The following is a 17,480-nucleotide window of genomic DNA, read 5'->3' as shown; positions in this document are numbered from 1 at the left end:
ACAAATAATTAAATCTCTTCAAATTAATCAATTAACTATTATAATTTAGACTGGAGATAGTAAGAAATATCCTCACATTCATACACCGTAAATAGTAGATAATGGTGATGATATACGAATACACACATATAAAAGTTTTCCGAGTGCAAAATAAATACTACCTCCTGTCTTTGATATAAAACCTACTTTGATTTTTGATTTAGTCCTACATATAAGACTTCAATTCACTTTTTCTTTTAAATTTATAGTGATTTTTCTAAAATATCTTTATTAATTATAAGAAGTGCCCACTAATGGATAGTTTTATTGTACATGATTAAAGAGGATAGTTTAAAAAAATCAACACATATTTATGACAATTAATCAACTTAATTAACTTTCTTAATCTTTTCAAATTAGTTATCTAACTCTATAAGAACTGGAAGTAGTATATAATATATGGAAAAAAAAACCTATAAAATTAACTATACAGATGTGACCGCTTTTAAGTTCACGTAGTTTTTTATTACAACTTTATAATTTTACTTTATTTCTAATTAAGTATTGAGTAATTTTTACAGGTGAAATTATGAGGTCATAATAAAATAACTATAACAAATTACTCATTTAATCCTTAATATAATACCTAATTAACTAATTTGAATAAATTAAAGATGTCAGTTAAATTAGTCAATATAATAGGATTTTTTTAAAAAATTAATAAACATATAAAATAGGTTTTATATATATAACTAACTTCTATTCTCAAATTAGGTCTTCGTTGACAAGCATTAAAAATTATGCAAAACAAAAAGAACCCGTAAATTAATTTTGCTCATAAATATTTGTAGAAGAATGGGACCACGTTTTAAATCAAAATCAAACATGAGAGGAGAACAAGGGCAAAAAGCCAAAAAGTGCTTGTTTAGGAAATCTTCATAAGCACTTAAAAAGGTATTTTCACAGCAAAACTTATAATTTTATCTCTAAAAATAAGCTTATCCCAATTTAAGGTTGGGTCCATTTGCACGCTAATACAGTACTCTTCTGTATTTCAATGCTCAATTAAACTAATTTTGTCATTAGCTTGCCGCGCGTTCCACTCTTAAAATGCTAGGGCATTTTTAATTATCCATGTATTGATTTGATTATAATTGTTTCACATTTTTCTGTGACTTCGTATTGAAAAATAAATAAATAAAAAGAAATTCACTTTATGAGGCCACCCAAACCTAATCGTTCGTTCTCTGATCTCTACCCTCTCTCTTGTATGGTCCCTTCCTTCCACTGGTTCTAACCAACTACCACACTTTCACATCAACCCACCAATTCCACCCTCCCCTCTTTGTGTGTGAGGCCAACCCTTCAATGTTCTCCAACCACCATACCTTCCTTTCTGTTTCTTTTTTGTGTAAAATGTAGAAAACAATATAATTGCTTTAATTTCCTTTTCATTATAAACAACTTAGTTTTTATAGTTTATTGACTTAATAAATGAATGGAAGGATTGAATTGTTTCGAATTAAGGCTTCCGAATTTGTATTTTTGATGTTAAACTGAGTTTTGTATGTTATACTCCTCTGATCCTTAATATATGACTTAATTATTGAGTTAATTTTAGTTCTAAATGTAAGATCTATTTATCATATTTATTAATTTTTTTCAAGTTACCTTTGTGGATACTCCTTCAACCATAATCAAGTAGAAGAGGGATGGATGATATTCTTCCGGTTTTTAATATAGGATCTAATTGTTGAGTCGGTTTCGGTCTTAAATATAAGACTCATTTCTCATATTTATCAATTTTCTCTAAATTACCCCTATGGATACTCTCTCAACCATGATTAAGTAGAAGAGGAAGAGAGGGTATTAAGAAAGATGATTATAGTATTTTAAGAAAAACATGTCACATTTCTTATAATTAACTAACTTACCTAACTTCCTTAATCTAATCAAATTAGTTAAATGGGTCTTATATTAAGTAACGGAGGAATATTAAAGAAGATGATTATGGTGTTTTAGGAAAAATATGTCATTTTTTTATAATTAACTAACTTACCTAACTTTCTTAATCTAATCAAATTCACTAAATAGGTCTTGTATTAAAAACCGAAAGAGTACAAAATACATGATTCAACTTATAATGAAATTCATATTCTGTAACGATGCATGTCTGAGATAATTGATCCCAATTTTGATTTTGTTGTCCTTATCATACACCAAATTTCTGGTTTCCGTTACGATTGCATTGACAAAATAAGATGGATTACGTATTAATCAACCATAACGTTATGAACTATCAAAGACCATGTGCATTATTTTTGTATAATTGTGCTATTCTTTAGAAAATTAAGTCACACGGCACACAATTTGTTAATAACAAGGCTTGTTTCTGGCCAAAAAAAGAGAGGCTCGTAATAAGTTTTGATATAATATCATTAATTATCCCTCTAAAACCAGTGAGATGATATTCGCTTTCTGTACTGATCTGTATTTATGACATTATATATTTGTTATGTTGATAAAATTGTGAAACTCTTGCTGCCCTTTTCCAATATTGACCCCATTCCACTTGTGTATTTCTTTTGAAATCATTTAAAATAAACATTTATAAACACATTTTATATAAATCGAGACAAAAACTTTTCTCCTATATTTATTTTTTATTTTATAAATCATAATTAAAAAATTACTTATATAAACAGGTATGCCATGGGATTGCCAACGAATTTCAGCACCCTCTAAGTCTCTTTTCTGTTGCTAGCTCAAAACTCTAAAATCGTTTCCTTAACCGTGTCACACAGGACAAATGACGTTATATTTATTATTATTATTATTATTATTGCAGGATTTTTATTGCTAATAATAATCTTAATTCAGATATATGAATAATTCAATCTTAGCTTTTCCATTGGAGAGGGTCCTTCCCACCGGGAACAGAAATGTGAAAACTCGTTTTTCCAATAAATTAATTCCTGGATGTACCGACTTTAACCATATTCCTCAACCGTTTGAGCCGGAAGAAAAAACCACGGAACCCCATCAAAGAAGTTACCTTCAGCCCCCGTACTTTGTTTTTTTGGCGGTAAACCAATTTATTATTACTACTATTATTATTAACTTAATTAAAAATAAATTGAAATCACTAAAGTAAAGAAGAAAGCAGCGACCCCGCTCACTGCTGTTAATTTTATTAACGTCATACCATTAACGATATCATTAGCGTAAAAAGTGAGTAATTACAGCACCAAAAAGAACTACTACCTCCTATTCTAATTATAAAAGCTAGTTAACTGATTTGATGAAATTAAAGAAATGAGTTCAGTTAGTTATTTGTAACAAGTAGATATTGTGTTTTCTAAAATATTCTTGCTAATCAAATATATTGGTTAGAATTATTATTATTATTAAAAAAACTATCTTGAAAAAATATATAAATATGAGAAATAAAATAGATTGGAGTTTTATATTTAAGATTAAAATAAAAATGAAAAGAGATTTTATACTAGAAACCGATAATACTCCTCCGGTCCTTAATATAGGACCCAGTTCTTAAGTTGATTTTGGTCCTAAATATAAGATCCATTTCTCATATTTATCAATTTTCTCTAAATTACCCCTATGAATACTCCCTCAACCATAATCAAGTAGAAGAGGGAGATGGGGTATTAAGAAAGATGATTATGGTGTTTTAAGAAAAATATGTCATTTTTCTTATAATTAACTAATTTACCTAACTTCTTTAATCTAATCAAACTAGTTAAATGGGTCTTACAGGAGGAGTATATTATTATTGACCCGACGGGAGGAAATGTAAAGAAGGCGACCGGCGAGGGAGATGGGGATTTAAGGAAGGAAGCTACTCCTCCGGTCCTAAATGTAAGACCATTATACACTCTTATATAAGGGTCTTATATTTAGGATCGGAGGAGTATTTTTTTTACCGGAAAGGAAGGAAGCTACTAATGTTAGAATTGAAGACAAAAAAAATGCGTTTCTGATTACGTTGACCAATCCAACTATCAAGCAAAATCGGAAGCTTTCTTCATCCGCTCTTCTGCGGCTGAACTCAACACCGTCATTCACCTCATAAAATATGCACAAAAATCCAATAGTCAAAGATTGATAAATTCCGAAGCTGCCACTCCGGCCTACCTCAACCACTTCCTTCGATATAAGACTTAATTTATCCTTCCCTCTATCTATTTCCATTTATCAGCAGCAGCAGCAGCAGCTGAGGAAGCAAAGAGCAGAGAGATTGAGATCGTAATCTTTTGGTATGGCGGAGACGAGATATATTGTTGAGGTGGAGAAAGCAAAGGAAGCGACGGAGGGGAGGCCATCTATTGGGCCTGTGTACCGTAGCGTCTTTGCTAAAGATGGATTTCCACCTCCAATCGAAGGTCTTGATAGTTGCTGGGATGTCTTCCGGTGAGGCTTTCTGCTTAGTCTTTTATTTATTCTCGCAGATGTGAAACATAGTAGAGAAATATTTTCGCCTTTAGGGGTTCTTACTTCTTGCCGTTCCTATGATGTTATCTATGATTTACTATTAGCTAAGCACAGAGTAGGAAGAAGTCGGCTTTAGTTGTCCATAATGTTCTGAAGAGTAATTATCATGCCAAGCGGAGATCTAGAGCTCGTTCTCATATTAATTTTTTATTTCAGAAACTTTAGTCTATAGCTCTCAGTTGCGAGGTGAAATTTATATCTTAAGATATATGGTTCGATATCACTTGATACGTTCTCCGGGATTTGTACTAGTCTACTTGATAGAAGATCAGTCATAGTAGTTCTGACTGTCTCGTCCTTTGACAGCATGTCTGTTGAGAAATATCCCAAACAACCAATGCTTGGTCGCCGGGAAATCATAGATGGCAAGGTAAACTCCCCTTCATTGCCCAGATTAATTTGTGTTCTGCAAGTTTCGCAGCCATCATGTGATCCCGGCTGACATCACTTATTTGCTCATTTCTCGTTGACTTTTTAACAGCCTGGTAAGTACAAGTGGCAAAGTTATGAAGAAATATATGACTTGGTGATGAAGGTTGGAAATTCTATCCGCAGCTGTGGTTATGGGCAAGTAAGTCATCTATGTCCTTTTTACCACAAAACGTAACATGATTTACTCTCTGTAGTTTAAAAAGTTTTGCCTTCTTTAAGTTGAAATCCTCTCCTTGGAATATCAGCATATGCTGTGAGTTTTGTCTCATAATTTTATCAAAGCAAAACCTTTTATGATTTAGAACGACTCCTTACTCTTGGTCCAAAAAAGGGAATGATGCCTTACTGATTTAAGACAGTTTTAAACTCAGTAAAATTTTTTTGTAAGTATACCTTGACTTGATAAAGCTGAAACCTCTATGAATGGATTGACAATGAAGCACTTATAGGATAGCATGGGTGCTTGAGTTCAAATACATGGCACTTTTATGGGACTACTATTTTAGCTTGGCTAAGTGGTCTTCTTGTGTTATACATGATTTTGGTATCTTATTTTTGCAGACCTATTACTGACAGCTGTTTCCAATATTTAAGCTTAAATTTATATATTGCAGGGTGTAAAATGCGGTATTTATGGTGCCAATTGCCCAGAGTGGATTATAAGCATGGAGGTATATTTCATTTCAGATTTCTTTTCTTATTTGTTACCTCCTTTCTTCATATTTATTTCCTACTCTGCTCTTCGAAGGTTTCTATTGTGTTTACATGTTGATTTATGTATGTATCTTGTTGTTGTATATTTACCATTATTTTCATTTTAGCATCTTTTTGTGTATGTAGGAGTTCTTAGTTGTTCGTCATCTATGTTGAATATGAGGGAAAATTAACCATTTCTATATTAAAACTATATTGTGAGCCATGTGTTTTACATGAAGTCTGAGAAGAGCTACATTATTCATGGCTTATGAATAATGCAGCTTCACATAGGTTTATATTATATATATTGATATTGATACCCTCCTATGGAATATATACATTGCATTGGAAAATTCCACTGCTACTATTTGGTGCACGCTTACGTGGCAGGAATCTTTGGCCACCTTTCCAAGACCATCATACGTATTTCTTAATTAGCATCTTTTCTCCAATTATTATTATTTTTTGAAAAAGGGCAATGTTTCATTGATTTCTGAGTCTCTGACTTACTCTGCAAAATGAATGCAGGCCTTGAATGCTCATGGACTTTATTGTGTTCCTTTGTATGATACCTTAGGTATGTGGGTACCATTATTATGCTTCCAGATCACAGTGATGGCTTTACTGGACATTTTATTTTAGTATATTGACACTCTTGCAACTAAAATTTACTATATGCATGCCATTATAATGCTTCTAATTGTTATGGGTTTAACACTCTTGTCATGTGTATGATTTAGGTGCTGGGGCTATAGAGTTTATTATATGCCATGCAGAGATCTCGATTACATTTGTAGAAGAAAAGAAGATTCCTGAGGTTTTCCTGTTATATTCATCCATGTTATAACTTTTTTTTCGGGGGCAAGGATTAGGAATAGTTTTCTCCTATGTATCCTAAGGTAGACTCTATATAATTCTTTTTTCTTTTCCCAAAAAAATTCAGTTATTGAAGGCCTTTCCAACAGCAGCAAAGTATCTAAGGAGTAAGTCTCTTTTATTTCTTTAATTCTCAGTTACATTTCTTGATATTTTTGAAATAAGCTTTGGATCACCTTTATTTCTTTGTTTAGCAATTGTGAGCTTCGGAAAGGTTACAGCTGAACAAAAGCAGCAAGCTGAACAGTTTGGATTGGCAATATATTCATGGGATGAATTTCTGCAAGTGGTAGGTTGTTTGTTTATATGACTCAAAATTTTGGTGGTGTTAGTTACTCCAACGTGAAATATGAATCTTCTATCAAATATGAGATTAAAATTTCTTGCATATGGAAATTTCCATGTTATAGTATCTGATGGGGACGTTACATATATAATACAAGCTGGATGATTCAAATGGAGAAAGGCTACATAAATTATTTGTGATAGAAAAGTACCTAATAAGTACTAAACTGCTATAAGACTAACAATGTGTTATGCTAGTGAATGTCTGGCTTTAGAGGGACAACAAAGACATAAAGTTGGGGTAGTAGAAATAAAGATGTTGAGATGATTGTGTGGACATATAAGAAAAGATAAACTTCATAACACCACACACAAGAGTTGGTGTGGCATCTATTAAGGAGAAAATGATAGAAAACCATTTAAGATAGTTCGAACATGTACAGAGAAGACCGTTGGAAGCACCAGTGAAAAGGTTGGCTGTGACAATTTTTAGTCTTGTGAAGAGGAGTTGAGAAAGAACAAAGATAACACTTAATGAAATTTTCAATAATTTTTTGGTCAATAATTTATCTAAAGATTTAATTGTTGATATAGCAGAGTGGTATCGTGCAATCAATGTAGCGAATCTCACTTAGTGGGATAAGTCTTATTGCTGCTGTTGTATGAAAATCTCTGGTTGTTTAGCTAGTTTGACTGTGTAAATCTTCTACTTTATTTGTTCTAAAGTTCAATTCAATCTTGAGCAGTGGAAAATCATGTCTCATCTTCTTTCATGTGGACATTTTTGTGGTTTCCAATCTTAATTCAAGCTTTCTTACAGGGTCATGATCAGAGTTTTGATCTTCCTGTGAAAAATAGAAGTGACATCTGTACAATAATGTATACCAGTGGAACAACAGGTGACCCCAAGGGAGTGCTTATATCCAATGAAAACATTATTACTTTCTTGGCTGGGGTCAAACGACTGTTAGAGAGGGTAAATGAACGAGTAAGTAATTTCTTCTCTAACTTCTTTATCTCATATTTGAATACTTGGATATAGAGGGAAATCCTGAAATGTAACTTATTTCCATTGATGTTTGATAAATGGATCATCTGATTTTAGTGTTCAGGGGACTTTTCCTATTCAGTTTTGTTACTATGATTGTCAGTCTTCAGTTATCCTTTCATTGCATTTCCCAACTCCCTCATTTTTCTTGCTTTGCAGTTGACTGAGAAGGATGTGTACATTTCATATCTTCCTCTTGCACATATCTTTGATAGGGTCATTGAAGAGCTATTTATATGGCATGGTGGCTCAATAGGTTTCTGGCGTGGGGTAAGTGGCACTATATCTCTCCTTAGTGAATTAAGGTCCAATATATTAAACATAATCATCAATAATGCAATTATTGTAGGATCCCAAACTATTAATTGAAGACATTGGGGAGTTAAAACCGTCTATTTTCTGTGCTGTCCCCCGTGTGCTTGAGAGGGTACACTCAGGTAATGGTAACATCTGATTATGTAGGTGTTAAAAAAAAAAATGCTCAAGGGAAAAACAGCCACATAAATTTTTTGTAGGTTACTGGTCTTCTCTTTTCTTTCCCATTTTTTAATTGAACATTTCCTTCCCAATAAAAATTGTGAATTAAGAATCTCAATCTTCATTTGATACACAGGTTTGACACAGAAGATTTCTGCTGGAGGCTTCTTGAAGCAGACATTGTTTAATTTTGCTTACTCATAGTAAGTGATATGTGTTTTTGTGACATTATATCTGAGTCTTAAGCTGTGATAAATCTGTAATGAACTGCCATCACCTCATAGGCTCACCATTATTGAAATAAGAAGTGTTCATTCACACAAATTTCATCTAGCCTAGTTTTTTCCCGTTTCTTTTGTTAAAGTTTTGCTTACGGTATATAATTATTCATGATTCCTTGGTAGAAATTGCGTCAGTCTATTGTTAATTTATTCTGAAACTTGGCTGCAGCAAGTTGAATAACTTGAAGAAAGGTCTAAAGAATCAAGATGCAGCTCCACTTTTTGACAAATTTGTGTTTAATAAGGTAGCAGAAATATACATTTGAGTCCCCACGCAATTAGTAAGAGTAACTGTAAACATGTTGCTATATCTTTTTAACTAATGAGTTCTTGAAACTTAATCAGGTAAAGCAAGGTTTGGGGGGCAATGTACGTCTTATTCTCTCTGGAGGGGCACCTCTATCTACGCATGTAGAAACTTTCCTCCGGGTGGTGTCTTGTGCACATGTCATACAAGGATATGGTATCTCTTGTTAAAATCTTGAACTTTACTTCTCATACTATGGTGATAATGATGATGTATGTTTATTAAAAAAATTCTGAAGCTTGACTAGCTTTGACAATTTGGTCAACGATGATGATCTTTTTGTGACTGTTGTCTATTTACTGATCTATTCTACAGTTAAAAATACAGCTATCTAAGAACCTACAGTGGCTTATGTCTTTTTATTGGGATATTGCAGGAGCATATAAGTTATTGATTTACATTACAATTAATGTGTTCTTTCGCTTGTTAAAAATATCAATACATTGATGATGGTAGTACTGCCTAACAAAGATGACCTCCCTGGCTCCCTCTTCCCATATTGAAGTTTTTCTAATGACTTAGCCGCTTTCTCTGTGTGTGTCCAAGAGACTTATTTTACTTTCGTGTGTAAATTTGTTTGCACTAGATCTTCATATGCTCCTATCAAAATATGCACTTTTTGGGTCTTTTGAAAATCAAATATTTTAGACTTTTTCATCATATAATAATATGGATCTCAGTGAGTGTTTTTCACAATGAAAATAGGTTTGACTGAAACCCTTGGAGGATCCTTTGTCTCATTACCAAATGAGACAGCAATGCTTGGTACAGTGGGCCCTCCTGTGCCAAATATAGATGTTTGTCTACAATCTGTTCCTGAAATGGGATATGATGCGCTTGCAAGCACACCAAGAGGAGAAGTATGTCTTAAGGGAAAAACCGTGTTTTCTGGGTACTACAAACGAGAAGACCTCACAAATGAGGTGTTGATTGATGGATGGTTCCATACTGGTTAGTTTTTTGTTTTTTTTGTTTTTAATGGTTTCCAGAATTGATGTGGGAATACTCTGTTCAATTGGTTTACTTTGTTGATTTGATTCATAAATGTTCTTTCAACAGGGGATATTGGAGAATGGCAACCTGATGGAAGCCTGAAAATTATTGACAGGAAGAAGAATATATTTAAGCTTTCACAAGGAGAATATGTTGCCGTTGAAAACTTGGAGAACATTTATAGTCAAGTTTCTGCTGTTGAATCTGTAAGTCCTGAATTTGACTGCTTTGGAGCTCGACCTCTGGCACATAATTTTAAGTTTCCCAAACACAGCTGGAAAAATATATAGAAGGCGATATATATTCTGTTCAAACTACATGTGCTCAAACTACATGAGCTCAATATTGGCCAAACGAAAGAAAAAGAGAAGGAAATTTTTTTTTTCTTTTCTTTTCTGTTTTTTTTTTTTTAAAAAAAAGAACTACATGTGCTCGGTGATTCTGCAGAGTTATATGCCTCTCATGACTTCTGAGACTGTCTTTTGATTTAACTTGATGTAAGCAGCGAACTGAGTCCCATTTGTTTGCAGCTTAATAAAAGCATGATAATTTTCTTGCGTGCACAAACATTTAAAATACATGGCTGTTTCTTGTTTGAACCATTAATCATGTATCTATATACTGCATTTAAAATTAGTTTTTTTTTTAAAAAATCTATTTCCACAGTAATAACACCTAATTAGCCACTGCATGGCTATGACCAGGAAATGATAAGTTAGTATCATGATTCTGTGTCTCAATATAACCATCAGTCCTATTCAAGATTAGTCTTCAGCGTTTGGTTTTACTATTATTTGTGTCATCAATATCAATCAATCAATGTCAATATTAAATATATAAAGTGTAGGAATAGCACTGTTTACACGCCTTAATCAGTTATGGACATCTTGGGTTTCATTTAATTGCATGGGAGTCAACCCTAGTTCGGATCAAAAAACATATCATCAGGTTTAATTTAGTGCAAAAATAATAATTCAAGTTTCAAGATTCAGGTTCCTCTAATGAGCTGAAAATGTGCTTTTTTCATGCTGTGATATATCCACTTTGTCGTGCTTCCTTTTTCAGATATGGGTCTATGGAAACAGCTTTGAGTCCTTCCTTGTTGCAATTGTTAACCCCAAGAAAGAAGCTCTTGAAGGTTGGGCAGAAGAAAATGGTATAACCAAGGACTTCAATTCTCTGTGTGAAGATTCTAGAGCTAAAAGTTTCATCCTTGAAGAGCTCACAAAGATTGCAAAGGAAAAGAAGGTTGGTCAAGTTATTTATTTATTTTTTTTTTTTCAGTCATCGTTTATCATGCAGCGCGCATACTCACACATGCTGTGGCACAAAATCTTTCTTGGATCCTGAATATGTTTGGCAGTTGAAAGGTTTTGAGTTTATAAGAGCAGTTCATCTCGATCCTGTGCCATTTGACATGGAACGTGACCTTATCACGCCAACTTATAAGAAGAAGAGGCCCCAGATGCTCAAATACTACCAGGTAGATACTCGTGTTTTCAGGATTTCTCTTTGAAGTTTTGCTCCTTTTTTTTTTTTTTGAGCTGATCTTTGAAGTTTTGCTCCTTGAATTGGAAATTTCACCACGCTTTACCCCTTTCCTAAGTTTGAGTCATACCACCCTGCAAAGTATAAATAAAAGCCAGAATGAGCCAAGACTAGTTAGTTTGACCAGACCAACATGTTTGTACACTATGCATTGCCCTGTAGTGGAAGGAAACACTTATGATTGTAAACAGCTGTTACTGCTGCAGCTATTACGTGTCAGTAATATACCGTTACCTACCATACTTGAAATAATTTTTGGTTTAATTGAATTGTTGAGAGGGCGTAAGATATGATAGGGGCACACTATCACGGCTGCATGTGTCATTATAAAGAAGAAACTGATGGTACTTTAAAACAAAGATGCTCATGGATGAACAAATAGAAAGTGAGGATTGTCTATCTGCGACATGCTTGCATAGCAGATAAGCCTGTGAACTTGAATGCATGTGCAATCAGGGATGTGAACCTGACATTTAGAGAGGTACAGTTAGGCTCTGGGTAATTTCTGTATTAGATGAGAGGTACTTAATTGCATGCTAACGCAACGGGGAATAGATCATAAACACGTAATTTGTAAAAATAATAGTGCATGAATCTGTAGGCTTTGAAACTAAGCCATTATGTTATTGGTATTGCTTCGGAGTTTCAATTTGGGAGGCAAATAGAAGGAAAAGTTTGAGAGCACTGACAAATTTCCTTTCATGTGCAGAATATCATTGATAACATGTACAAAAGTGGAAGTAAACCCAGAGCCTAGGCTCATGGGGCAACTCAGATTATTTGCTGTCTGCAATTTGATTGGAGACTTGATGGACTAGTCAGTATATTTGTATCATTATTTCCTTGTGTAGACTCTATACTTTCCAATTGGATTTTCTGTGTTTATAAAAATGAATTCTTTTTTTGTTAACCAGGATTTATAAAAATGAATTCACAAAACACGTATTTATACAGAAGAATGGGTGACCGGAAAAAAAAAAACAGACAAAGAAATGGTATAAATAAATTCTTATATTCTCTTCCAAAATATGCCTGCGTTCAGGTAAACCGATTATGTATTGCAAGAGAAGAAATTTGTAGTGCTAGGGTTATTTTGTAACCGAAGCAAAAATATGTGAACAGTCTAAAAGTACTAAATGTATAAGCTATGGTTTGACGGTAACACGAGTAATCTCAAGTTTTGGCTTCTATTTTTGCGCCGAACTTCTATTCTTCGTGATTTTTCCCAAAAAAAAAATTGTTAAATTGAATATCAGTGTGAGAAGTTTAATAGGCTGACGCAATTGGTTGGTAATAAACAAAAGTAATTTTATAACAATCACTGTAAATTTACATTAATATTATACAGAATTAATATCATTTTTAATTCCTGAAATATGAAACGAATGGTTTTGACCTCTAAAGCCTGAAACTGATGCTTTTAGTCCTTAAAAAAAACTAAAAATCTTTAAGTGGATTTAAATAAAGTCAAATTTCAGAAAACAGAAATGGTATTAATCCTGTTATAAATATTAAAAGAAACCGAAAGCACTTGATCAAAACGGGACATTGTTCAAGGTCTCATTTTTAATTGTTTACTTGGAAATCATAATAGGATCATCTCATCTCCTCAGATCCCAGAAACTAGCGAAACACGAATAATAGGCGAAATTGAATTGAATTGCTTGTCTGACTGCTTCCATGTAACCCATCCCTGGGGCAAAAATCGATGTGGTACTTCGTAATGTTGATAACGAAACTGCTGCAATTAAAAACCTTGTAAATTCGGGACATCCCTCAATAATCAATAGGGCATCTTTCGTTGGGATGAGAATTTTCGTCCTGAAGTTGACACATTCAACGTTCAATAAAAACAAATCATGCATTTAAGAGGAAGCTCGGGTCCCAAGGCATGCCTTTGTTAAACTTGACAGCAAAGGATATAATCTACAATCCCATTGTTCATCAAGACTTGAGAGGCAAGCATACTAATAGCGCTCAATTAAGATGACAAGAAAAAAATTAATTTGAACCGGGTTACATACACAGCGGACATGCTTACAGATTAGTCAGCGGCAGATACAAACATGAACAGAGAGAACAAAATTATAAAGGCCACGAACATATACAATGGTCTGGGAGAAAAATGGCCCACCTCACTCTAATCGCTTCTCAGACACTCCAGTGTCTCTCTCGTCATCAAACGCACTGACCAAGGACATGGACTGCAATGCAAGTAACTCGTCTCTAGTATACTTCACTCTTTGATCTATTTCAGAACAAATGAAACTAATTAGATACGGTTGTCTACGCTTCCACATTAAGATGGTCTGAAGAAAATTACCTATAAAACTTGGAGACACGGCCATGGTTTCTTTCTTCTTCATCCCTTGCACAGACCTTGAAGGCAATCGAGATGAAGTAGGCCGATCAGGCGTGTTTCGGTCATTAGGCAATTCGGTACCCCATTCATGTCTTACTTCAATTTGAGGATGAATTCTACAAAATGATAAGATAGCGTCTCTTGTCAAAAGCCAACAGCCAGAGAGATCCATTGATTTCAAAGTCGCCGGAGGTTTAAAAGTTTCAAGTCCATGATTTGTCAATATGGCATCACATATGCTAAGACTTATCAGTTTAGGAATTGTTGACAAATAATATAGGGAAATGTCAGCCAGCGAAGTGCTTTTCAGAGAGATGTATCTCAGCTGTTGGAAGCTTGACAAAGGGCATAAAGCTCCATCGCTAACAAGTGTGCGCTCCAGATTCAACCTTTCCAATTGTTTAAGATCCTGTAGGGCTGTCAGAGAGAGAGAAGCATCTAGTTGAGTCTCTTCCTGATGCATAAATCCTGAGTCCAAAGCACAGAAAAGAATTTTAAAGATCTAGTAACGAGAAGACAGACCTTGAGCAAGCAGCACCACTGTTAAATCACTATTGGTAAGAGAAACTATCTGATCAAGGTTATGTAAACTAACAACAAATATTATTCCTCCAAGTTAAAAAGCAGAAATAAAGGCATCAAAAGGGCCATAATAAGAAATGTGGAGGATAAAAAAAAAAAATTCTCAGACCGAGTCAATGCTTAGGATAAACAAAAATGTTCCAACACTTCCAGTGGTTCTACCTATCAACTTGAAAAGAATGATAATGTGAGCAGAGCACCGCAAATGGCTACAGATATCAGGCTATTTATCAGCTTGATGCAACTGGATCAGAGGAATATTTAAGCCACTGCATATATTGCAAAACACGAACTTAAACATAAGCAAATACATCAAACAGATCATACCTTTTATGATTGTATGGCTCAGGTCCACAGCCTTTAACGAAGGCATCATGCCAATATATGAGATGGCAGCATCATCTATTGGTGTCTCAGATAATGACAGAATCTCAAGGCTGGGAACATGTCCAGTCAAAATTCCCACTCCAGCAGAGCTAACTCTAGTACCGTTGAGATTCAAGCTTTTCAAGTTTCCACCAATAAGAGCAACCATTTCAATTGAATCATCTCCAATCATAGATGAGCTGAGATTCAGATGTTCTATTACTCTCATCTTACTTAAGAAGAAGAAATTGTGAAGGCAAGAATTTGATACATCCAAAAAAGATAGGAAGTTAGTATTTAGATGCAATAAGGCATCAGCTTCGTTCAGAAACGTAGCGCCAGAAAGAACAAGCTTTGCCAAAGGAGCTTTACCATCTTTAAGTACTGAGTCAATAGTGCAATTAGTCATGTTCAAACATTCAAGAGATAATAGATTAGGCAATCTTGTAACACTGGTCATAGCAAGATTTAGATGGCTTAACTTGGGGAACATATTCAGAATGGCAGAACCTTCATTTGAAATTTGACTACCCCAAAGGTCCAGGTATTGTAGCTTTTTCAGCACCTGATATAGTTGTAAAAAGAAAGAGTGAGGTGAGATTAAAAAGTGAATAGACGATTATGCTTATATTTATAATTTGAGAACTGGCACTACTGATGATAAATGCCAACAGAAACTGGTAAAGCATATAATACATGCTCAATGAAAAACAAACAATGTATAATAGAAACCCAAGCCTGCAATGGAATATGGAATCAAAACTAAGCAGGAAAGACAATAAAATGTAAAACAAACTATTTTGTCCAGAACACGCTGGGCTCAAAATCAACATATGGTCCATCAAAAAGTAACATACCAGTTTCTTAGAAATACATGTAAATGGCTCATGCTACAATGCCTGATTTTCTGGATCAATCCAATACTGAAAGAAAATTACCTGTAAAGAATTTAAGGCCACATCATTTACAGGTAAACCACCCAAGTCAAGAAGAGACAGGGCTTTAAGGGATGCAAGAAGTTTGACCCCTCCGGCTGTCACGCCAGTTTCAGCAATGTGTAACTTCTCCAAATTTGTTAAGGAAAGAATGTGCTTAATAGCAGCATCATTGACCTTCGAGCATCTTGAAAGATCCAACTCCTGTAGACTAGTCATTCCTAAAACCGATAAAACATCAGGAGGATCAGTCATGCATGTCGAGCAGTCACCCCTTTTGCACGAATCAATAGGATATTAACAAAGTTTCCCCTTTATTAGATAAGCATATTAAACAAATGTTTCTAATATGATTTCAGCAATCGTTCAGAGTAAATCTTTAGTTCAATATCTTTAATACTACATCCGGTCCTTAATATAAAAGTTTGTTTGACTTTTATTTTAGTTCTAAATATAAGATCACAGTCCACTCTCTCATATTTATCCATTTTTTTTCAAAATAGTCCTTACAGTAATAATAATTCTAGCTAATACACTTGATTAGTAAAGGTATTTTAGGAAAAACAAGATCTATATATTACAAATAACTAACTAAACAAATTTCCTTAATCTACTTAAATTAGTCAACTAGCTCTTATATTAAGGACCGGAATTAGTATAAACTACCGCTTAACCATTTGACCCGAAAGATATGATAGCTTCATATTCTTTACAACGCAGAGCTATTAAGGAAACCTGTAATGGCCCATAGGGCTGAACTGGTGATTCTATGGCAACCTCCAACATTCAAGGAACACAAGTGGCGAAATGCACCTAAATATGCCATCCACTCCGCGTCCACAGAGTTTTCGCCTCTGACATCAATCTCCTCAGCACTGTGTTTGAAAACTCTGCGAATAGGAAAAATGGAATTTTGGATAGGAAAATAACTCAGTTTCAATCTTATTTTCCAAAACATGCATTGCCTAGTGATAAGAGAAGAAAACGAACATCTCCAAATATGAAGCATAATAAAATTCTGTGTTTTCATCTCGTTTTAGCAATCAAAGGGCGAGGTAGATAATGTATTTATTGGAAATTGTGGTTATATTCATACGACAGAAAGCCCGGCGCCGGATCATTATTTCCTCATATTATATCTCAATTAGAACATTTATTTCATTTCTTCTGGATTGGCACCAATTAAAGTCAAACAGAACGCATAAACTAAATAGCTTTATCGTTTCATCGATTTCACATTGCAAAGGAATGGCAGAAGTTAAAACATATTGACATAAATTACAACTCTTAATGACTGAAGAGAGACTTTTGGAATCCAATGCGGAGTGTAATTTATGTATCGACCTTCAAAAGCAAATAAAAGTTGAGAAAAGGGGCATACTCAAGGAGGGAAGGGTAGAGGAGGCGGCGGCTGAGGAGGCGGCGGAGCAGAGCATCGGCTAGAGGAGAGGGCAAGCGCTCCAGACTACGCCTCTGCCTTCTCCATTTGTCGACGCTCTCTATGCTCTCACACGCGGCCTCCATGCACAGTGTCACCAAATCCAAATGGGTGCTCATCTCTGTGCTTTCCCCAAATAACTCCCGTTTGACCTCTGCACAAATCCGTCCACTCCGATCTAAGCAACGCAGCTACCTAAGTGGGCATAAAACGTAGATTAAGACGAAAGGGAGATACTCAGGAAGCAGAAAAAATGGCGCCTCAATCTGACTTGAGGATCTCAATCTCGAAGCCTCCCCTCTGCAACACACCACTTTTCCCCGTTGGCCGCTGGAGGTGGCCGGCAGTCCGCTGTGGAGCCCC

General features: G+C 34.7%; 2 protein-coding genes across 2 annotated transcripts; one reads left to right on the top strand and one right to left on the bottom strand.

The window, feature by feature from the left end:
• Positions 1-3,950: 3,950 nt before the first annotated feature.
• On the top strand, positions 3,951-12,344 carry LOC114744075 (long chain acyl-CoA synthetase 4). Its single transcript, XM_028932259.1, has 19 exons — positions 3,951-4,410; positions 4,798-4,861; positions 4,973-5,062; positions 5,538-5,594; positions 6,148-6,196; positions 6,360-6,436; positions 6,563-6,602; positions 6,690-6,784; positions 7,601-7,768; positions 7,988-8,098; positions 8,178-8,265; positions 8,442-8,508; positions 8,756-8,831; positions 8,932-9,049; positions 9,599-9,844; positions 9,953-10,092; positions 10,952-11,134; positions 11,250-11,369; positions 12,144-12,344. Exons 1-19 carry the CDS (start codon positions 4,259-4,261, stop codon positions 12,189-12,191), a joined length of 1,989 nt encoding a protein of 662 aa, XP_028788092.1. The 5' UTR covers positions 3,951-4,258; the 3' UTR covers positions 12,192-12,344.
• A 935-nt stretch (positions 12,345-13,279) lies between these two features.
• LOC114744074 (uncharacterized) lies at positions 13,280-17,480 on the bottom strand. Its single transcript, XM_028932258.1, has 7 exons — positions 17,355-17,480; positions 17,061-17,271; positions 16,415-16,569; positions 15,683-15,900; positions 14,706-15,309; positions 13,758-14,264; positions 13,280-13,682 (listed from the first exon to the last, which is right to left on the bottom strand). The coding sequence occupies exons 2-7, from the start codon at positions 17,234-17,236 to the stop codon at positions 13,570-13,572; spliced, it is 1,773 nt and encodes a 590-aa protein (XP_028788091.1). The 5' UTR covers positions 17,237-17,271; positions 17,355-17,480; the 3' UTR covers positions 13,280-13,569.

The sequence above is a fragment of the Neltuma alba genome, unplaced genomic scaffold (assembly GCF_004799145.2).
Source record: "Neltuma alba isolate B1F8T4 unplaced genomic scaffold, ASM479914v2 tig00004255_pilon, whole genome shotgun sequence".
Lineage (NCBI taxonomy): Eukaryota > Viridiplantae > Streptophyta > Magnoliopsida > Fabales > Fabaceae > Neltuma > Neltuma alba.
This window is presented reverse-complemented; position numbering and strand designations above follow the sequence as displayed.